General features: G+C 40.2%; 1 protein-coding gene across 5 annotated transcripts in view; it reads left to right on the top strand.

The window, feature by feature from the left end:
• PLCH2 (phospholipase C eta 2) overlaps positions 1-24,018 on the top strand; it is an 80,463-nt gene that overhangs the window by 486 nt on the left and 55,959 nt on the right. For 3 of the 5 annotated variants that reach the window (XM_032201348.1, XM_032201353.1, XM_032201354.1), the window contains exon 2: positions 11,488-11,960. In XM_032201348.1, coding sequence (XP_032057239.1) covers positions 11,852-11,960 — 109 coding nt within the window. In that variant the 5' untranslated portion in view covers positions 11,488-11,851. Of the gene's footprint in view, positions 1-11,487; positions 11,961-19,975; positions 20,014-24,018 lie in introns of those variants that run through there. The other 2 variants (XM_032201350.1, XM_032201351.1) reach the window with 2 other exon arrangements.

The raw sequence follows: 24,018 nt of genomic DNA, 5'->3' as shown, positions 1-24,018 counted from the left end.
GCTTTTACCAGTATACTGAGCCAAAAGTATAAGATAAGAGAAGCTTATTGTAAAATAAACTTTAGATATTTAAATAAAATACCAGTTAAAAGTAAGTAATATATCCTGTCTGATTCCATGACTGAGCAGTTGGTAATTCTTGACTTGGAAGGCCACACATAACCTTTCAAAAGGGTTTGGATTATTTTTGTCATTGATTTGGGCTATGGACGAGGAATTTTCAGTTCTTTTCTGGCATAAAAATGTGGGTTACGATTGCAGAGATATGGGCAATAATAAGGATGGCCAAACTGCTAGTGAAGTGCATGCTGTAAATGCCTCAGGCTCCAGAGTTTAGATGTAGATCTTAAGCATACCTGAAATCCTCAGGGCAAGAAGTTCTAGAAACCTGTTTTGTTTCATGGTAGAGGTAGGTTCCAATGCTAAATAATAAAATAGAAGGAGGGTAAGATTCCCAGCTTGCTTTGGAAAGCTTGGGTTAAGAAATAAATGCTGTCTTCAGAATGTAGCTCAAAGTGAAGTTGTCTATTGTTTAAAATAAAGTGGTCAAAGTTTTGTCTATTAAGAGATTTTCTGGTCTTACTGAGGGGGAAAAATGTTAGCTGGGGAGATTTTTTTTGCCTATTAAGATTAGGTACGAAGGAACTGTTCATTCCAAATGAAGGACGGAAGGGTTGTGAGGGGAGGTCAGCGACTGCTGATGAGATATACTGGTTATCTAATTGCAGGCAAGATTATATGTATCCCAGTTATTGCATCCTCACCAAAACGGCATTGTAATAACCTCAGTACCAGCGTGTGAAGAGCAGACGAAGCTCCTCAGGAGGTGGACTACTGGTGTTAGATGGGCTGCTTCTGGGCACTGAGGGCTCTCAGTGTAGGCTGGAGACCATGAGCAGATGCAGGTAGATCTGACAAGACAGAGCAGTTAATAGTGGGCTTTTGTATTTCATTTCATAAGCAAAACTCCTGGAGATTCTCACCTAATGAAACCATAAGTCTTTTAGGACTGCAGACTGCAAGGCTTGTTTATTAACTCATGCCTTGTCATTGGTAAATGCAACTTACTAATGGAATGTCTTGCTTGTAAATTTGTGTAAAACTGTTAAATTCATGCCCTAGAGAACACTGCACAGTTTTCAGTTACTCCTTGCTTTTGTTTTATTTATGTTCTGGGTTTGTAAATGTGATTAAAAGCTCTCTAGTGTATTGCCAGACTCTTTTGACATGATCTGAAAAGGCTTTTGTTTTTTTATTGGGCATTCACCATTTCTGTAGATGAGGCTGAATTAAAAACTACTCCATCCTTACCCTAAATTAAGAGAGCATCTAAGTGAATGTTGGTGCAGGAAGTCCTTCCTCCTGTGAGAGCTCCTTGATAACATTAACAAATTGTGAAAAGCTGCAAGAGACCAAAATTCTTCTTTTAAAGTCTTTACTCTTGATTAGGGAAGAAGGATACAGAGTGTATGCTTCTTTGTAAGTTGTGTGCTCAGTTTCAGAACACCAGAAAGGTACTCTTCTTGCAGCTGGATATAATCACACTGTTTGCTGCAGTATTTACTCTGTTTTTAATGTAAGATATACAGAATGCATTCCTAAATATAATGCAAAGGGGCCAACTTTGTGAGCATCACTGGAATCTGTTCCTGTTAGTCCTGTTAATCAATCTAGAGCTGAGAAAATGACTGTCTAAGTACATTTGAGTGGGTAATAGGATGAGGCTGAAGAGATTTTCAGTAAGAGTCTCTCAGTAAGGATCATCTGAATTTACTGCAACTCATTTGTCATGCTCTGAGACGCGTGGCAGATTAACATGGAGACAGATAGCTGAATGGAAAAACTCCTTAGGGATCCGCTTGGGTAGGGTTTGATTTCTTCTAAGCAGGCTTTATGGGTAGCTGAATTTGTTTTGTATTTTTCCTGAAAGATTATTTGGGGTTGAACTCTGTTCTAACCTCATCAGCATATAAATACCCTCTCAATTGAGAGAGATGCAGTAACGTGCAGCAGGGCATGCGGTGCATTAGTGGACAGCACAGGACAAATTTTCTGCTTGGTTGTAGTTACAGGCTCAGAACAGCTGAATTCTAAGAGGCAGACAATGCAACAATCTTTGGGTTGTCACCTGGTCTTGGTAACAGCTTTTTAATGTATTTTCATGTGCTTTAAAATTCTGATCCAAGTTGAACAGCACTCCTTTGCCCAATGAAGAAAGTAATTTAAATCAAATTTTGTAATTCAGAGAAGTTAGGTTCCAGGGTCTGATTCTCTATCATCTTGCACTATGTGACAGTGCAGCTGGAATGTAGAGGAAAAATTTTAATACAGTGGCTTGTAGTGGTGGATATAATAATTCTGGTTCTCCAAGTTCTACTACTTGATAGTGAACAAAACTGTTTGTGAATTAGTTTCACATGAAAAATTATTAGATCAAAGTATCATAGGAAGAGAAGCTGGTGGAATGGAATACAGAAATTTGAATTTGTGTTTTTTTTTTTTTTTTTTTTTTTTAGACTCTGTCTGCCTTCATTTCCTTTATCAGCTTTGTTCTGTAAGCTGTCCAAGACTGTGGTTTTGGGGTTTTTCCTTTTTTTTCTTTGTAGTTTCGAAGTCTTGCATTTTTATCCTCAGCTTCATGTGTGTGATTGGGAGAGATGTATGCAACTATATGGGGGGGGCTATTTATGAAGAGTGAAGAAATATGTATGTAGGTGTGTGAAGCTAGAAGTATTTCAGCAACAAATGAAACTTTCTTGAAAAGAAAGGGCCCACATTGCTGTAGCTGGAAGGCAGTGGCAATTTTACATAGAAAATTATGGCAGTAATTAACATATGAATACACAAATTAACTTAAAGGAAAGAAACTTTCTGGGATATGCAAAATTGAATCAAAGATGGATTTATTTATTTTTTTACCGCTGATTGGATGTGGCTAGATGATTTCCATCCAAAACATTTATTACTGCTTCTCTGATGGAAATAAAAATATCTGTTTTTCTTGTAATGATTCAAAGAGGTTTATTGGAATAGAACTCATCTACTTTTTCTAAGCATCCTTATTTTTATCAAGTCGTCTAACACTATAAAAAATAGCCTAAATTCTAATTCCATCCTTTGATCCTGTTTTTAAAGGAAACAATTGAATTCTGGAAGCTTGGTACAGTGCATTATAGGTGGGAGCAGTTCTTTCTGTAGTCAAGGTAGACCTAATAAATAGCTATTTGGGGAAGTGGAGAACCCTTTTTATAAAGTATAGGATCATCTGATGCAAAGTCCACGTTACTGCTTAGAACCCAGACCTTAAATCTGTAGGGAATTTCCAACCCTTTTATGCATCGTATAATCTGTCTGTTTCGGTGGGGTGGAGCACTTGCCTTCAGCACATGCAAGTGTACTGTGAAGGCATTGGATAAGTACATGGAAAACTGCAGGCTGTGACAAATCTTTACGCATGCTTAGACAAAGTTCTGACTTCCTTTTCTGTTGGGTACACTGCTATCGGGCAGCCTGCACGAGCGTTTGCAGGCGTTATTTTGAGTGCAGACATCCAAACACGCAGGGCTAATGCTTCACGATGCTTTTTAGATTTGTGGTTTCTGTTGTGCTGCTGGAGGCCTAATGGCTCACAGAAGACCAGTGGTAGCTGAAGTTCATGCTTGATTCTTGTATTTATTTTTTTCCAGATAGAAATTGAGCCAGAATGTTAAAGTTTTCACTTGAGATGTTGATTTTTGTATATTTGCTTCTGAGCTGGCCCTGCATTCTTTTGTTTGTCACAGCCTCACTTGTTTCTATTTAATAAAAAGAAAACCAGCTTCTGGGGAATCTTCTGACATCTTCATGGCTGTCATGGAGCTCTGGACTGCCTTGGAAATTAAGAGGGAAATCAGGTGGGAAGGTGAAGAAGCTTTACGTGTTAATTATCCTGGGAGAGACTGCAGAAACTGTGCAGTTCCCATCTCTTCCAGGTGATGTTTGCCAGGGGCCCTTGCACAGAAACTTGCAATACCACTTTTTGTGTTGAATCTGAAGTTAAGAGGATGTGCTCTCCTTGCAGGACTAGTTACTATAAAAACACTTAAAAGAAGCTCCTGCCCCTCTCCTCTCCTTCAGCCCCCACCCCATACCATGCACACTCCACAAGCTTGTTATTCCTGAATTTCCTAGTGTCCTCCTAAAGTAGCAAAATCAAGTGTAGGAAGATAGTGTGTGTAGATGCTAGAACATATTTTCTAGATGTTTCCTCTGCCTTTAACTGAAGGCATGTAATAAAAAGAACAACTAATGGAGTCTGACCAACCAGTGGAAGGCTACAGTGGAGCATGTAACTGAGGTACCTTGAAGATGAAGCCCTAATGCCTGCAGAGATGGAGAGTGAAAAACACAGGACTCTGAACTCTGGAAATGTGTTAAATGCTGGTATTGTTTAGTGGGGTTGGTGCAAGAACTGAATGAAATATATCCTACTTGATGTGGTGTGTCAGGGATCTGATTACACTGGATTCTATAAAGGCAGCTGTCTAAGAGTGGAGCTGTACCAGATACAGAAACAGAAAGCATAAACTAGGTTGTCAGGTGGCTGAAATGGCCAGAAAGGCTTGTGTTAGCTCCACTGGCTTTGGAGTGAGTCTCTGGTAGAGATGGGGTCTGGCAGTTGTTGTAATGCCCACCTGGAAATCACTTAGTGGGTTGGGTGCTGTTGGCTTTGGATGAGATTCTGGTCTGTGACTGGTTTGGGGGCACCCTTGGTTAAATCAAAAAATAGTTTTGTGCCTTCTACAGCGTATAGGATCCTATCATCTTTCTTCCAATTCTATGAATTTAGAGAGAGTGAATGAGACAAGAGGTGACTGATGTATGTTATTTATTGACTAACGCAGTACTAAAGTCCATGAAAAGGTTGTGAGCAAAGCAGAGCTGCCCTTTGACATGTATTTGATTAGGACCTAAAGGCATACTACGTTGTGGCAAGTTCATTAGTCAGTGTTTGTGTGTGTCACTGCCCTGTAGTTGTCAAAGTGAAAATGGATCCAGTGGTTCCTAGACCCCTTCCTGCTAATGCGGAGTGAAATTCTTTAATTACAGAAATAAATTTGGATGTTTGGGGAGGCGGGGGGGAGGCCTTCCCTTTGAGCTGCCAAGTGTGAGCATGTTTTTCTTGTTTGCAGCATACAAGTCTAGCAGTCACTTTCACCAGCTCAATTTCTGTCTTATAGTAGGGTGGTGCAAAGAAAGACCTGCTTGAAAAGAGCCCATGCTTTTGATTCCGTTTGGGTTCCTTGCTTTGATGAATGAAAATGCTGTCGACTGTGCAAGTCTGATGGAACCCTTTGCCCAGCCTTACATCTAAGATGAAGACTTATTGAACTTCTGTAAATGTCTGAAAGATTGTCTTTTAGGAGAATGCACAGAACAATATTTTATCAGTATTTTATAAGTATATTTAATATATATACTGAAAGATGGATGGAATAACCTTTGCTTTTGGTCAGGTTAATATCCTAATTTCACTAGCAGTAGTTACCATACATTGTTACTTTTTGCTTCTCTAGTCAACCAAATTTATTCATTTTATTATTTCCTGTCCTCTTCTCTCACTGCCCTTCTGCTGCTTAGGTTTTGTATCCAGTCCTACTAAGTACTCTCAGGAGAAAGCTGAACAGTCATGCAGACTTGCAGAAGGAAAACATGTATCACTACCTCCTTTCTACCTCCTCCAGCATAAATTACTCCGTAATATCTACAAGATTGATCACTACAGCAATAAACTTGTGTACAGAACTGAAGCAGTTTGATTAAAGGTCACATGCGCTGTTCTTTAAAGCAACTCCTTTCTCTTTAGATGATGTTTTACAGTATTTTTTGTAGAACTTCTGGAAAGTGGCCAAGACTGCTAACATAATTAGGAGGATTAAGATTATCAGTATTATAAATCTCTTTAATACAAATGGCATCAGAGCCCATAATCTGTTTCTCTTCTTTTAATGTGACTCACAAATTCCCAAGTGCAGCAAAAGCTTAGTCTTCCCAGCAGGAGTCACTTCCTGCCCGTCTCCTAACAAGGAGATCTTCCTCTCCCCAGTCCTTTGCCAAGGCTTTTTTGTCCTTTGTGGTATATAGTGTGAAACTTGCTGCTTCAAAGTACTTGTGAGCCAAGCTACCGGATGAGATTGAGATCCTTGTTAATTAGTTCTTCGGTCTATAATAAAAAATTTCACTTCTCCATTGCTAATATGAAATGCAGATGTTCCTTTGGACAGAATAGGTTGCCATGTGCTGTTTCCATTGCCTTTTCTGATAGGTTTGGGAACTGACTAGTGACAAGGAAAACTTACAAGACAGTTTTTTGGCAGCTCTGGATAAATAGGAAAGATTACAAATTAGTCTGTCCCCTACATATCTTAGAGAATTTGTTGCAGTTTTAAGTTTAGCTTTGTAAAGTAAATGCTCAAGTCATATGACACAATCAATATAAGCCTAGGATAAATATTCTTTGGTTTTAATAATGTCTCCTTACTTGCATAAGGAATATGCAGTTACGTCATTCAGCAAAAATGCTGGGCTCTCCTGCATATGCAGCTCTAATTTGAGCTTTAAGGAAGAAAAACAGCTGACAAATGTTAAGCGTTCCTTTTAAGTAGGATGATGGGGTTTTGGGTATAAGGTGAGTTCATCCAGCTGCCAGGAAGATGTTCCAGTGTCCTTTTTTCTTGATGGCCTATTCTTTGCTCCCCCGTATATTTTTAACTGTTTTGTTTTTGCCAGAGAGCTCTGTCTGATGCCAGTTTGTTCTGTGCATGCTCTGTCCCTTGCGAAAAAGAATGGTGTATCACACCCTAAGGTGTGGGCTTACCCCCTTGTTCCATAGTACTGAAACAGACTTCTTTCCTTTTGCAGTTGCTTTGGATGTGAAGTAACTTGCCTGGGCGTGCAAGTTATCTCGAGTGGAATTGCCCAGTGAATGAAATTGCATTCTTTAAGATGAACAGCATTTCTTAGTGAACTGCTGTAGAGTTGAAAAGCGAACCCCAAGCATTGGATTTTAATGTTTCATTTTTTCTCCCATCTGATAACATATTTTGATCTTCTATCTTTTGATCTGCTTCCTAATAAAACTATTCAGGTCAAATTGGTGACTTAGTTTTTCCATGTTTCATCATCAGCATTGGTGTATCTGGTTGGGAGGACATTAGAGCTCATCTGAATTCTGGTGGGTGTTGCATGGTGCCTTTTTGAGCAGCAAAGCACGTCTTTGGAGGTGGAACCTTAAGTACTACAATGATAGGAAAATGGCTAAAGGATTGTTCATGGCATATACAGTTGTGTTTATTTTATTGTCTCCACGTGATATCTGTCCTGCCTCTGGGTTGAAGTCCTGTTGTCTAGGGGAATATGGAATCTGACACAGAACTTAGGTAGGGCTCTCAAACTGAGTTGTCATATTAAGTCTTGTTCATGCAACCTGACCAGATCCAATGGATCTCTTTGGGCTGTTTCAGGGACCAGAGTGTTTCCTAGTGTAATGGAGAAGAAATGTTCTCAGAGAACATTACTGGTACTTTTCATCAGATGATTGTCACCAGAAGTTTTTCAGAGAAGCCAACTGACAGTTTTTCCTTTACCTTCATAGGAAGTCTGGCCCAAGAATCTTGTTTTGAGATACCAGTTGCCTCCTGTTGCATTTATGAAGGATGAATTATGTGCCTAGGGCTTCCTAGGATTTATGGAAACATTGACATTGAGCTTGCTGTTTTGGGAGTTGGGTGCTGTTTTTTTTGTTTTTTTTTTTTTTTTTTTTTTTTTTTTTTCAAAAGAAAAGATATGCTGAAGACACATAGGGAAAATTCTCTGAGGACTTGGACAGAAGCTTTAGAAGGTGGGACTCAGTGAAGAAAACATCTTTTGCATGAAAGCAAGACATGTAGAGATCAACTGAGTCACAATAGTTTCACTTCCAAATAATCAGAGGAGAGTAAAAAATGTGAATTTGACATGAGTCAAGACATTAAAATACCCAGAAAGCCACATCCTCATAAATGTGAGGTATTTTGGAGTGATTGCTTTTACTGAAATGATATCAGTATGTACCAGCACGAAGGTCTGTGCCCGTTAAGTCTTCCTCACTCTCCTGGATGTACGTTTTGGTGTGCAGTGAGTCACAGTGATTGAACTTCCTGCAAAGGAGATGACCTCTCAAATAACCCCTGAAGAAAGAGGTGAGAGCCTGGCAAAATAACCACCAACCAGTTCAGCTTTCTGAAAAGGAAGCCTATAGATCTTGTCTGTGTTACAGCAGCTTCATCTGGCTGACCAACTGTTGCTTCCCTGCTGAATCCCAAGGTTAAAGAGGTGGTGCGGATGCACCGGAATGGGTGCTTTCAGAAATGCAATTGGGTGCTGCATGGGCCTTTTTAAGAGAACAACACTTCAATGTGTTCACTGGTGATTTAACTCCCGAGATACCTTGTAATGTCAGGTTTTGGTTCTGTCTTGAAGTTCTAAAGACTTCTTAGGTCTTTTCTGATTCACTGTAAATCAGGGGCAGGTGAAGTGAAAGCAATCTACAGAACAAATGCATGTTTATCTATCTTGCTATAGCTACTTCACTTCTTACCTGTGTTTGATCAGCCTTTCCTGATGCTACACATTTTGTAATGCTCAGGAAATTTGAAAGATGCTATTTGAGTAGGATGGGTAAGGTAGATAAGGAACGTCTGTCACCTTCGAAAACCAAAGCTAGGTGTAAGAAGCAGCTACAGGAGAGAGTGAGCAAGGCAGGATCACATGTTAAGACCTTCCCTCAGCTAAGCTCTGTCTCAGCACATTTTCTGTCTTCAGCGAAAGTTTATGTGAGTGCAAAGTATAAACGATGTATGGGAATAGCAGCCACAGCAAATGTAATAACAAAGGTTTAGTCTTAAGCAAGCAAGTGTTGCTCACTATCAGAGAACAACTGCTTTATTGTTACAGCATTTGTATGTTTTAATGACATCACTGCTGGATAAGATGGTGCCGTTAAAGGAGTCTGATAACTGTGCTTTGTTAGCTTTGGGACATTTGAGATTTCAACAGAAGCCATTAGCAGAATATGTTTCTTTTGAATTTTAATCCCTATAAGGGCCTGGTGGTTATAGGATCATTAATTCTTATGATGGGTGTTGTACGCTATTTCTACCTCAAGTGATAAATTGATTTCAGTTCCTAGAATAATTCAGGTATGAGGGGACCTCAGGAGGTAGGCTGTCTAGGACAAGCTTCTGCTTAAAGCAGGATCAGCACTGAACGCAGAGCAGGCTTCCTCTTCAGGTGAGGAGCCTGACTTTTGCTAAATTGTTTGCACAACTGAATATTGAGTTTCAGACCTGTACTTACAGATATTTGCTAATCACTGACAGAAATGGCACAGAGCAGACACAGAAGTAACAGAGATATGAAGTGACTGTTTTCTGCCTGTGTAGGGTCTTGTTTGGTTTGACATTGCTCTAATGCTGTTTCTGTGTATAAAAAGCAGTGCAATTCTCTTGCTGAGGTTTGTTATATTTTTTAACGTGTCTTAACTGAACACAGGCCACTATGCTGTTCCTATTATACTCATGGTAGAAGTTAGATATAGTACAGAAAACAACTTTTTTTTTTTTTCTTTTTTTAAATGAATCAATAAGAATTGAAAGAAACTGTTTTAATTTCATCAAAACCTCCCCAAATGAATTACAGCAAGAGGCACACCCCCAGTGATAAGGTGTCTTGCCATGGAGGAGTTACTAATGCTCACTTTTTTTCTGCACTGGGATCAATTAATCTGATAAGCCAAAGAATTGCAGCGGGACTTCAAAAAGTATCAGAATGACAAATGTGCCTCAGTGAAGTGCCTAGTGTAAAGTATATACAGGAGACAAAAGCTTAGAATGAGCCTTGGCAAATCAGCTCTCTGTGTATATGTAAATATATTTTTGGTATTCATTCAATGATTTAACTTAAAATATTCATACTGGGATGCACAAAGAAATGCATGAAACGTTTTTTTCAGTCTACAGCAGAATGTTCTGGATTCTTTTAACTACACACATAGGCAATGAGGAAGGGATACAATTTGAGACAGATGACATGTACAAGGATGTATATTTTGGGGGGATGGAAATCTGTTACATCTCCCCCTGTGCCCCAGTTGGTTTGTGGAATCCATTCTGAGTGTTACTCTGGTTTTGGTTTCCAGCTGTGCTTTGTAGCTAATATATTCTTCATCAAATGAATTTCACCCACTTATATGCCTAAAATTATTTCAGAGCCACAGGATACCCTTTAAGATACTCCCCATTTAAATGTGGAAACAAGTGATTTTAGTGATAGTGGATTTCCACAGGGTTAATTTTGTTAACTGTTGCTGTTCCATATATGAAGTTGCTGTGTGCTTGGCTTGGTGTGTGGGTATTACTTCACTGACTGACAGGCTCCCTCTCAAAAGAGGAGATTCTGACAAGATACAGGGTGGGGAAGGAGGAGCTTGGTGAAAAGACTGTCCTAGAGAGGAAATGACTCCCCAAAGCAGCTGCATGAGAGGCCAAGGACAAGAAGAGAGGTACAACTCCGAGCTGGCAGGTGCTGTAATGAGGACATCGCTTTGGGCATCTTTTACTGCAAACCTCTCCCCTCACCCTCTCCCCCTATTTCTACTCACTGTAAGTTAATAGTAATGCCTCACTGCCCTCTCTCTTCTAAAGTAACGTCAAACTGGATCTGTGCTTTCACAACAAAACATGTTAGGGCAATGTTTCAGAGCTCAACTGGTAATTACACACTGGAGGAGACTCCCATAGATTCAAACAGTTACCGGCATAAGGAAGGATCCCAGGTTTGTGCCTTGTGTGATTGCTCTTGGTGGAAGGAGACTTTGACCTCCTTTCTCTGAGGAAGTTACAGATCCAAACGTTTTGGAAAGGTGAGTCCTCTGTAGCCGGTGGGTGAGAGAGAGTCAGGTGGGAAAAGGGAAGACAGATACCAGACGACTGAAGAGGTACAAGTATGGAGGCAGTTGACAGCATGTAAGAGCAGAAAAGAGCTGTTAAGGGTAAGAGACAGAGTTGAATGAAGAAGCCAGTATCACAGCAAAGAGCTCGCAAAGCTGTGCTTTGGGAGTTTAGCTGAAACTTTCCCTTATTCTAGAAAATGTCTGAATTAAGTATGTGTGTGTATGTGTGTATTATCTACATGTATATATGTGTAAATATGTGTGTGTATAATTAAACCCAGCAGGAGTAATTTGATTTCTGCAGAAGTTACTGCAACAGCGTAATTTTGTCTGATTATAGGAAGTACTGGGGTGAGGGAAAGAGGAGTCAGTGCCTTCTCTTATGCAAGGAGCTATCTGGTTATAAACAGCGATAAACAGGTTGCTCCATTGTATGCAATCCAGCTACATCGCTGTAGTAAATGTTATATAATAAAGAGTTAAAGCAACTCAGTTATTAAAAATCTTGTCTTCTCCAGGTCTGTGGCATGCAAGATATCCTGGGAAGAAACACGGAGTGCTTGTAATGCTCGTGCTGCTGGGAAGGGCTGTCACATCCATTCTATAAAGACTGAGCTGAGCAGTAGTTCTTTCTCCTCACTGTAACGTTTACTCATCAATCCGTGGAATATGTGTCAGCAGGATTAAACCAGGACAGTCTCCTGACAGTGGAATTCTAGATAAGGTACTTGCTGCGATTTCTTACCTAAGCCAATAACACCCTCTGAAATTTTTAATTTTTCTCTGATTTTTATTACTTGACTGAATCTTCCTGCAGACATACGTTCTGAAATAGTTTGACTTAGAGCAAGCACTGTTGATAGGTTGCTCTGAAAGCTTAAGATGGCTCTGACTTCTCCAAAATCTGTATCAGAGGATTTAACACCAAGAAAACTCATGCTCCATAATGAAAGCTGTTTCCATTTCCTCTCTGCAAACGTCATCACAGTAGGTAAGTGAAAGGTTACAATTCTTTCACCTAATAGTTTGGTATTGAAAATATTTTCTTTTATCCCAAATATCCCAAATTTATTTTTTTGGTATTGACATTTTGTATGGTACTCCTACATTTCCTTAAATATGTTTGCAGGAATTGTGCTTGTAAATCAGGGGGCTGAATTCCCCAATTCCCTTTTTACTGTGTAGCTTGTGTGGTGAAAAGAATTTGGTTGAAGAGAAAAGAAACTGGCCTGGTTTGGATCTGTTCCAGTAGTGTCCGAGATTTGGTGGTATATCTGAGACTACGAACACATGACATAGACTGGAATTAAATGAAGTGATACTAGAGGGCAGAAATTGTAGCGTTTAGATTTAAAAAAAAAAAAAAAAAAAAAAAAGAATTCCTTACGGTCTCACTTACACATGGTCTGTGATGTTTCAGAGACAAGTGGAAGGACTTTATTTGTAGAATAACTAAACTTTTCCCATCACGCATTCTTGGAGTCGATGTCTTGCGTGATGGACTTTATACATGCAGTCTTAGGAAAGTTAAAGCTGCTTTGATTTGCTTATCAACACAGTACTGTGTTCGTCCATCAGTAGCAAACGCCCTAATATGCAGGAAAATCGAGGTGCTTTGAAGTTGTAGTCCATCCATTTGCAAGCATGATTAAAACCCAGCAATTGTTAGGCTCGGTGTTTTAAGCTGACCCCTGGACTAACCCCCTGATCCCTGACCTCGTCTCTCCATTTAAAAGAGTTGTTTCCATGGTGATTTTCATGGATGGTGAAATTAATATCTGGTTTTGTGATATATTTTGCATGAAGGAATGAATTGCTTTTTCAGTGTTTGTAGGTAGACTGTCAATTGTGCTATGAACTCTTTTTGCTGCATGATAAAAAAAAAACAACTGTAATGTTACCAGTGTTTCTCAAGACATGCTAGGCAGCCTGGTATTTTTGCGTAAATGATTTATACTTGAATAAACAATTGTAGTCCTTTTGAGATACCGTTTCCCAGTTCTTCAAGCACTTCCATTCCAGACTAAAGGAAAATTGTCTTCTGCAGCTGTGAATAATAATGGTGTAGCAATAAACTGGGACCTGGCAAAACTCACAGGTAGATGGAAGGAGAGCTCTGTGCTTGCTTACCAGATCTTCAAGCAGTGTGGGTTTGTGTCAATAACGAACTGGCTCTGAATCATTGTCTGACTTGTGGCTTAAGCAGGATAGAATTTTATGGGCAGTGTATATACGATCTCTTCTGATCCGCAACTGATCCCTCACGATAGGGAATGTTTGAGGAAGCTATGGAGGTGAAGAATTCAGCAAGATTAAATAAAAGGAGTTGGACAATAATATGCATAGCAGCAATTAAGAGTGTTTATAACCAACAGTGATGAATTTTGGGAGGTATTTTTAAGGCTTGTGCTTTAGGGCTTAAGCCAGGAACCAGCAGAGATCAGGATTACTTCTAGCAGGAGGAAAGACATATCTGAGGCATCTCATGTTGATCATAAATATATAAAGATCCCAAATAGGAGAGTCCGTAGTTTGAAATCATGTTCTTAAGAACGATGAATTTGAGAGGGAAGAGGAGTGGGGGGGAAAGCACAATTTATAAGAACTGGAGAACTTGGTCTATACAGTTTGCTAGAGCAAATATTTATTTCTGACTGCAGTCAGAAGGCAGTGAGGTATGCTGAAGCTTTATGTGAGACAAAACAATTATTTTTCTTGTCCAAGTAATTTTTCTTAAGTGAGAAACAGTTGTAGTCCTGTAACTTCATTGAGAACATAGTATTAGCCTTTTCTGTGAATGACACTGGTGTGTGTAGTTGCTTATCAACTATTTCTGGCTTTCAATCAGGCTCCTTTATTCAGCAGCACCAGGTGCTCCTAAATATTTTATTCTTTAATCTTTAACAGATGAATTCCAGAGGGAACACTGAATGCTGGGAAAACAAGGGGGAATTGTTGTAGAATGCAGCACTGAAGGCTGTAAGAAGGACAAGAACCACCCAAATTCTTCCTTAAAACATTTGGGGCCAGATATTTTAAAAATGTAAATTAGCATCATAGGCCGAGACTGTCAAAACTTATTGCAGCTTTTGTTCCTTGATTCGAGTGCTTCTGGAAAACCCTCCTTGAATTGGATTGGGGGGGAGAGATTTCTAGCGCCTCAGGTTGTGGCTCTGTGCCAGGAAGCTGTCTGAGCTGAGCTGCGAGTTGAAGAGCTCAAAGAATAACTATTGTTGGCTGTTGGTCTTTTCTGAGTGTTGACAGCTTGCTCAGAGGAAAGAGTTCTTATCTTAGGAAGCTCTGGAGATTACAGATGTGATTTTGCACATCAGGTGTTGATTGGAGATCGAGTAGGAGGAAGGGAATTGTGTAACTGATGTCTGTGGCAGATGAATTTGTGCTATAGGAGGGTTCCAAAGAAGGAGGAGTTGGCTCATTGTATTGAAAATATGGTAGATTTAGCCCAGGTCTTTAATTGCTACTTAATGTATTCAATTCAGGACTCATTTGCTTGAAATATGACTGTAGGCAGTAAAGGAGAACATGAAGTAGACAACACTTTTTTAGTTGGGCTCTTAAAGGAACTAATTCTATCATTTTAGCTGCAATTCCAGCAATTGAGATCAATTTTTTCTTCTGCTGGCTTACTGTTTGAACTGCCAGTGTGGTTTTTACTAGCACTAATGAGGTTGAATATATTTGTTTTGGATTAAAAACAGCTCGCCATTGCAAATGTAGCCCATGAGTGATTGCCACTATCGTAGTTCTTAGCTTTATCTTCTCATATATTTGTGCTTCTCCAAATTGGGTCCCTTCCTAAGAGGTGTTCTCTTTAGTGGATGAATCTCTTGAAGAATACCTAAGCCCTGATCTTTAGTGTTCTGCTGTAGTCTTTTGCATTCAATTCATCTTCATGTGCTGAGGAACCGCAAGATCGAAGCTTGTCTGTATGCACTGGGGAAGGTTGCCCCAGTCCTGCTGTTACACTGCAAAAGAACTTTGGTGATATTTCTTTCTTCTAGCTCTTTCTCATAAATTGTTTTGCAAAGGGTGTGAAAGAGAATTGCAGAGATAGGTGCAGTAGGTGCATCACGTTGGTGTTCTCTGGCAGTGCCGCAGGACGATGGCATGTTCCAGTTATTACTGCAGTATGGAAACAGACTTCTAGGGAACTGCTTCTTATTTGTGGGATGAATTGTTTTAGTGCCTCTTGAACAACTGCCCGTTATATAAAGCAGTGCATAAAGCTCTGTCAGTGGGTATGTAGGACGGAATGCAAAGGGATGGCAGAACTGGTTGGAGGGGGAGAAAGTCGTCTTTGTGCCTGTGCAGCACTTCCAGCATTCCAGCGTGAGTGGGTCGGAACCCAACAAAAGCTGGGCTCCTGCTCAGGAATCTGAGCATTGCAGACATGCTCAGAACACCCACTGGAGTTTGGTTTCCTCTTATCTCCCTAAGTACCTCTAAAATGACTCAGTTTAAATGCTGTGTATTGCAGTGGCAGCTCTTCTATTCGCTTATTTCACTTTTGTATTAAAATAAATGCTAAACAGTGTATAGAGAAGTGCTAATGCTACTGTTGAACTGCTTGATTGAGTAGTCTCTGCTGTCAAAAATGACATTTCAGCTTTATCAAACATACACTTTCAAGGATTGACGTTTCAGCTTTCTCATCTGAGTGAATACATCTGCAAGAAAAATTGGGAAGGGTGGAGTTATCAAGCTATCAAGTTAGAATCCTAGTTGGTGTAAATCCATGCAGTTAAATCCTCCTCAACTACCTACAGTCTACTTCGGTCAGTACTTATTAATCTTAGATGACTTCTAACTTTCACCAGTCATCCATGGTTTCCTGATTTGTCTAATCATTTGAGACAAGAACAGTTCTCAAAACTTCTTGCTTCTTTTGAAATCAGAGCTCCCTTTGTGTAGGCTGTGTTTGGATGAGGAATGCATGGAGTGGAATGCATTTAACTTTTACATCATTTTGCTGCATAATAGTGATTCAAGATTATTACAGCAGCATTGGGAAAGTCCAAAATCCAGGAGATGCATGGCAAATTCAGTAATCCTCTATTTTTTAAATATGTTCTGGCATGTCTAGACTCACTTTCCGTTCTAAACTGATGAAAGAGTGCTATGCACAGACATGCAAAATCCTGTTTGCTTAGGTATATGGTACATCAGATTAGCCTAGAGAAGCACTTAAGATGGCCTTCAACGTGTGGCTCTAACATGCTGCCTGTTTACGTGATCAGTGCTGCTGCCATGGAAATCTCCAGCATGCAGGTTTAGCTGAGCAGACACAAGTGAGGTTGTGAGTTAGCATCAGCTGCCTGAAAGTAACTTTGAGTAGAGCTACAGTGCTGTGAAATTGCCCGTCAGCTGGGGATGAAAAGTGAACTGATGCTCTACTAGTTTTGCTTGTATTAGTGAGTGACCAAAAAAAGACTTTTCTTCTTTTTGTTGATGCAGTTTGAAGAAAATCTGAAAAGACACGCTGTGTATTTCAAGTGTTTCAACTTGAGCACGGCAGTCTCCTTGATTTGGTACAGTGTAGACAGTGGATAGTACAGAATTCTGACATGAAATCCCGAAGTATTTGTATAGTCTCAATTTCAAGAATTGTTTTCAACACTTTTTCTTGCTCAATGGAGACTAAAGTGTAATGAGAACTGCAAGCTGCCGTTTGTCCTACTTTGTGCTGCAGAGGCAGAAATGAACAAGTGAGGCTGTTCGAATGTGCTATTGTCTCCTTTGGCAATGTCAGTTTACAGTGATTAAAAGCAATCATGAGTCTGCGGACTGTTGGAATAAAGACTTCAAGGATATCTATCCTTAGGATAGTTCTGATTCTGTCACCAACTTATTTTTTGACTGTTTTGGGCAACTTCGCTTCCTCCTCTGTCATCTGTCTTATTTTGATAGGAGGTGGGATCTGCTACTCCTGCACAGCAGGCAGGTTCCAGTCATGTTTGGATCTCTTATCACCAGTGCTGAAACAAATAATAATGCTCCACCTACGTTATCCAGTAATGAAATAACCACAGTAAGTTCTTCTGGACGGTGGCACTTGTGTGTACTTGATATCAGCTGCCTTGGAACTGTCCTGCAAAACACCATCGGTAGAATCCAAAAGTGCAGCCACCCCATCTAGATAGGAGAGTTTGTTGTCTGATTAAATTGGTTTTTATTTAAAAACAAAGCAAACAAAAAGGTCTTTTGTGAACAAAATTTGTTCTTTTTGCAAGAATATACATTGAAATAAGCAGCCAAAAGTTTAGGTAGATGTTTTACTTGAGAGATCGCTAACTGGTGTATTTTCACCTCCTGCATTGGTCTGGATCAGAAGGATCTGAGGACTGATGAAATAGAAACAGGAACACAATCAATTTTCAGCTTGTTGAAGAAGGCTATCTTCTATTGCCCACGCTCATATAGTGTTCTTAATACTGTCAAAAGCTTAGAGTAAACATCTTTTGAAGGAATTCAGCCTTTGAGCTGTTTGATGCCCCCTTACAAGGTGAAAAAAATGTAAGAAATCGTGCCATTTATGTAACATACTGTGCTGTTAAGGAGAAAGGTTCTTGATGGCAGTAACTTTGGTCCTCAGGTCATATTTGACGGTAATTTAACACTAGAGGGCAGCGGTGGTCTTCCTTTTATCCATCCGTTCATTACATGTATGCACGTTCTGTCTGAAGGAAGGCAGGCTACAAGACACAGCTCAGCAGTAAATCTGGACCACGCAGGGTCTGGGGACTTTGCATTTTATTTTGACTGCTGAACGTTCATGTCTTATCTTTCAGCTGGTATAATTCATGTACTGCTTTCTATTCTCTTTGAGAAGTTGGTATTTGTTTCCATAAGGATATTAGTTCGGATTAAGTGAGCTTTTTAAGCCTTGCCATCCCAAATAGTTTTCCATTGCCTGTTGAATGTATCAAGCCTCCTAGATTAATTTATTTCCTGATTTTGTTTGATTGGGGTTTTTGCCTGCTTGCTTTAGTAAAGAGTTGTTGCCTGCCTGTTTGAGCACAGAGTATTGTGCTTCTCAGAGGCTCTGTGCCAAGATGCATAAAGGTGTTCAGTCTCCTGACTCGTTTCAGCACCGACATCCCCACTGAGGTGCCTTGGCGGCTGGGACTCTAACCACTATTGAATTTGACACTTGCAGTGGAGCAGAGAGGTGTGCAGTTTGTTGCCTCCAGTTCAGACATCCCTTAACCTCGTAACAACCTTACTTTGAGTTTTGTGAGGACAAATACCTGGGAGATCGTGAAACTGCCAAAATAGCAATGGGAGCCACAAGGGTACATTAAGCAGAGGTCGGGATTCTTGGTTCTCCGTTGCCAATCGGAATATTGTGGCTTGGCCTCACCTTTCTGGGCCAGGCAGTCAAATCAAGCACCAGCTCTGTTTCATCTGTAGCAGTTAGCTAGTGAAAGCACAATAAAAACTACTGAGTGAATTATGTTTTGGAATTGGGGGCTTTTCCATGCTGGCAGAAACCATTGTACTGCACACGTAAGTGTAGCAGTGTGCTAACGTTATAGGAGAGACTTTTGTTACTGGAACTTAGATTTGTCGGTAGATTTATTTTTGTGTCACTTGTGAGAGAAGTGGAATTCCCTCTTGAAGTAAAGCCATAAGCATGGTAAATTTATGATGTGTTGGTGTTAAGAGAGGGCTTTATGGTTGAGCACGAATTAGGAAACTCGATCACCTGAATGTTACCTTCTGTTTCCTCTCCAAAATCTCCTTCCTCAGCGATTTCGTCACTTTCTCCCTCCCTCCCACTCCCTCATTCTTTCTCCTGTGTATCTGTTGCTGCATGCAGAGATTTGCTGAGTGCGTGGAGGGAAGTGGGACACTCAAAGCACAGTGAATAGTACTGTTTATGCCCACATTCCAGAGGATGTTGCAGATCCGAGGGGCTGCGTGCATCGCTGTTGCCATCTGCTGGATGGAAGCACAAACCCCGCCGAGAAGGAGAGGGACAGACTTTGGAACAAGGGGATGCATATCCCATTTCCACGGGTACTAGGCAGTTCCTAGGAACAGTACCATTACAAAGGTGATGCAGAAATATGGTTCTTCTACAGTATATGACCAGTACTGCACAAGAAACCCCAGAATACTGCACGGCATGTGTGCATAGCTGCAGGCTGTTTGCATGAGGCTGTTTGCTGCTGCCATGCAGGAGGAGAGATGTAGAACTGTTCGTTCTGGCTATGTAGTGGTCGTATTTTGATTCTTAGAAACTAGAGAAATAGGGAAAAATGATGCTCAGATGGTCAGAATAAGAGCAGTATGTTTAGAGGGAGTAAGCTGCGTGCTGGGTTGAGCGAAGCAGTGCTGGAGCAATCACAGACCAAGTCTTCATAATGCTGCAAGAGGAAAATGTTTCTTTCATTCACCTGCGTGAGGTTTAGCCTCTGCGGCTGTCGAAGATGGGGGTGTGTGGGGGAAATGCAGTATTCCTTAACAAAGTTCCATGATATTGGCATTATCAGTGGGAAGTTCTTAAGATCTGGCTATTAAATCTGTCAGTCAAGCCAGCTCACAAAAGGATGCAGCTCTTGTAAACACTGTAAATGAAATCTCTCCCTCCTACACGTTCTCACAAGTGAATTATTTGTATCTGCTGATAGTTACAGTAAATTTAATCCCTCTAAAAATGAATGCAGTTATAGCCAAGCTACTCTTAGCCATTGTGTCTTAAAACATGCTCTATTGCCTGGCTTTGATTTGCGTTTAGAGTTGGGTAATTGGCTTTTTAAAATCCAACCCATACCTATCTGTGTGATAATGTGAAATCTGCCTGGCTCTAGAAAGTGCTTACATTCTCAAACATTTAAATGCTCATCGTCTGCAAGCAAGAATTCTCTTTTTATCATTGTTTTTTATTTTTTCTGCAAATTAGATCTGAGATCAAATACCTCATATTTGAGAGAGGAATGCTTTCTTTCTTGAGAGAACAAAAAACTTTGACTGGTTGTCTTCTGAAGCAGATCATCGTGGTTTTCTACACTTAATGAATGGTAAGAGCCCTTGCAAATACTGGAGCTAAGGAGCCCTGTAAAGGAACATATGTAGTGTGCACATCTGGTCATTCCAGAGCTGGAAGTTGCCTCTACAAACACTTTGGTGTCTCAAAAGTGTGTGTGTTTTTTTGTTAGCCGTAGTCCTTATCTCAAGTAACAAATAAGGCTTCCATTACCCGGACCGTGAGAGGTGTTTCGCATGCATTTTAAGTACAGAAACATTAACAGGTTTAGTCTTTTATTTTGTTCTACAATAACAACTTCCTTTTTCCCTTTGGTATTGGGAGGCATTCAGGAGATGCCTCTCTGAATGGAGATGAAGAAGTAAGGTTCAGGCAATAAGCTCATCAAGGATCTGAATATGTTAAAATATGCCTTGGCATTTTCCTGAATTTTATATGATAATGTCACCTTGTCGCTCTGCCTGCGTACCTTCTTGTATTTAAAGCTTCTTTCATTTTGTGTTTTTAACTATGTGAGTGTTGTTAATTAAGTACTGTATTGTGCAGCATTATATAATTGTGAAAGTTAGATAAGCATCAGATCTTCAAATACAGAGTTTTGACCATTTCCATAATGATATGATCAGTAGAGTAGTTTCTGAATAATGCTTGCTTAACCATGCCTAGGGCTAACATGCCAAAATTTTAATAGAGAATTGAGACCAAGTGTTCAAACCATTCAGAAGGTATGAAATGCTGCTCCCTGAAATGCTGAAGTTCCAGACAATTGGCTCTGTGAAGGAAGAGAAAGCAAAAGATTTTGCACTTGTTTCGAGATCATCTTCATCCCCTTAACTCTGGTGCATCCTGTACTGAACTTGAAGAGGCTCTTTTTTTTTTTTTTCACATGCAGGTCTAGACAAAAATTACATTGTAGTAGTGTTACTGTGGTCAGGGATAAAAAGTTAAAACTCTCTCCTGATCCCAGGTGATTGAGAAAAGGGGAGCAAAATCCTCCATTTTTACATGAGCGTAAAATCAGGGCAAAGGAACAAAAGTGATTCTCAGCTCAAAAAGTTCAGAGCTTTGTGATAAAGGTGGTAGGTAGACAGGTACATTTCTTTGCAAATAATTTTGATCTGTTATTTTTGCTGTTCAGGGATAGAGGCTTAAAAATACTGTAACTGAAGAATAACCCAAATTAGACGCTTATTTTCCACCAACTAATAGAGATCTCTAGAATTTTTAGCTGATAGTGACTAAGGATCGCAGTAGACTTAGAAAGTCCATGGAATTTGGGATCCTTACTCCCTTTAGCATGATTGAAAAGGGACGCCTCGTACGGTTGTAAGAAGTCACGGCTACGGTGGTATCAGGTACCACTTCTTGATAAGCAGGGGAAGAGAAAAGCGGAGGCAATCTGAAAAGGAGCATGAGGATTAAACAGCTGTCATAAGGAATTTCCTATTGCCACGAAGGACCTGACACTGAAGATACCAGGAAAGGAGATGCCAGGCAGGGAAGTGTTAATTGTTCCAGCAAAAGTAGTTCAGATAAAATCTTACCTTTTCTCTCTCCCCCATTTCCTCGGGTGTTATCTACAAGTAGAGGAGCTTGTACCATCAGAAAACTGACAGAGATTCCTCAGTGGCTGAGCTAATAAATGGGATGAAACTTAAACTGCCTTCTCACACAAACAGAAAGAGACTTGCAGAAGAGGGAGCATGACGGAGGGAAAATGCTGAGTATTTTTACATTCTGAAAGAGGCAGATGGGGAAAAAATAATCCTATCTCTAGAAGACAATGGATTTAGGAAGCCCACAGCAGAAGCACAGTAGGTGAATTTATTCTTTTTACCATATACACTTGAAATTTAGCTAGAGGATAAATTGCACTTGTGCTTATGGGCACAGTTGTTTTCTAGTTGGACTCTGATAACATCAGATAACTCCTTCTTTTCTCACTTGTCCAGAGATATTAATTTAGCTGTCGGTGACTGTGTTTAGAGGATATTATTTCTTAAAAATCTTACCAGTACACTGTCATTCAGAAGCTCTTTTATCTCTGTTGGCATGTTTTATTAATTATGGCCACAGTATCTACATGAATAAAAAGAGTGTTAAGTAAATTAAAATCCATTCCACTTACTGGAAATGAAATATGAACTGCATCAGGGAAATGGTAATGCTCAAGACATAGCAATTCCTAATTCCGTGAAATTTGCTTACAGCAGAGCAGTTTCATTAGCTACAGACCCTACATTTATGTGTGCCTTGCAGTCTGCTGGTGGAGGGAACAGAGGTTGCCTTTTAAATTAGAGGGACCACCCCACAATGCAGCGTGCTGTATTTTACATACCACTTCGTACTGTCGTTAATCATTGCTATCTGGAATAGAAACCCTTATGCTAATTGCCACAGGGGTCTGACGTACCTGCATCCTCTTGGTGGTTATACAGGAGTTTTGCTTTGTAGGTTCTGCTGATCAGATTTGCTTGTGTTGTCCCTCTTGGCTTAGCTATGGTACATCGTTCATTTAAGCCATTAGCAGATGTTTAAATCAGAAACTTATTCTCCAGCATTGTGTGTTTTCGTGGTTCTCTGTATGCACATGCCAGTTATGCATTTCATGACAAAGCATGTTTATATAGAGGATGGTGTTACTTGTGTCTTCTGTTTGAGGGCAAATCTATTGCATCTTCAGTGGTGGTTGTTACACTTCAGGTATCGTGTGTGATGAACCACTTTGAGTAGGCAATTAGTCAAGTAAATGACTGACAAGTAAATTACAGCTAACACATGGAACACATCTAACTGTCGAAAGCACCCGCAGGCAGTCAGGTGCTGTACACTGCCAGGTCCTCAGCAAATGCAGAAGGGAGACCAGGGTTTGTTCTGAGCTCTGCGGAATGTGTACTTGCTCTCTTGTGGGGTGTACCGCTACCTTCTTTTTCTTTCTGTGTCCACAAAACCAGTGACCTTAGGGATATCTTTCCAGAGGACCAGTTCTATTTGTGTTTTTCTTCTCTCTGTAGGTTTTATATATAACATTCCCTACTCTTCTAGCATCCATTTGCCACAGTACTATTGTGATGCTTATAATCAGTCCTCCACTGGGAGAGGTGTTTTAATAGTGCGAGTACCAGATGTTAGGTCCTACAGACATCTTACTGACATGTAGGATACGGATAAAGCCTGTATTCCCTGGGTATTGCAGCTGTGATGGCTCATAAATCAGTTCTGGTATCAGAATGATTTTGCCAGTAAATATCAACAGAGAGTCTGGGCTGGTTTGCTGCCTGGTTTAGACCATAATTTTATTTCTTACAGTGAATTCAGGTAATTTGACTGATAGTTCTGCGTGCGGTTTGCTCTTTGCTTCTCAGTAAAAGTTGTTAGCTGATTCTGAGTAACATCTAAGCTATGCAGCTTTCCCACTTCGATCAGAACAAAAAAAATCAAGGCAGTAATAAAAGTCAGAGGTTGGAGTGAGTTGTGTGACAGTCCCGTGCTATTTTTTCTGTTGTGAAACACATGGCATAGCTAGGTAATTCAGGGACAGCAGGTTGTGCAGTGACAAATTGTTCCACTTCATTTCTGCAACAGAGAAATAAATTTTCTCCAGCACCTGAACAGGTGATGCTTATGCTCTCAGTGGATGAGGCATACTGAAAAAGGAGGCCTGGCAATTACCTGGACGCACTGTCCTGCTTCAGATGTAATTGCAATGAAACATCCACAGGACAGAACTAAAAGTAGCACTGCCAAGATCAACCTACCTCCGTGGAGGAAGAAAGAAAAATTGCTTATGTGTGTAATGCTGGTAGGGAATTCAACAGACCGGCTAATGATCAGGTATCTTTAGCAACACATCAGAGATTGTGCCCAAGGAATCAACGTAGCCAGTATAATCCATGACTACTTGATTTAGACAGAGCGTAATCAGATAGGGCGTGTAAGAATGAGCCTAATTCCCCTTACCTTCTCTTTGTGACATAAGAATGCTTTCTTCATCCTTTGATCTCTTAGGGAAATTTTGGTTCATTTCAAATCTATTCAA

Source organism: Aythya fuligula, chromosome 21 (genome assembly GCF_009819795.1).
Source record: "Aythya fuligula isolate bAytFul2 chromosome 21, bAytFul2.pri, whole genome shotgun sequence".
NCBI classification, from domain to species: Eukaryota; Metazoa; Chordata; class Aves; order Anseriformes; family Anatidae; genus Aythya; species Aythya fuligula.
Note: the sequence above shows the minus strand (reverse complement) of the source record. Positions and strands in the feature narration are given on the sequence as shown.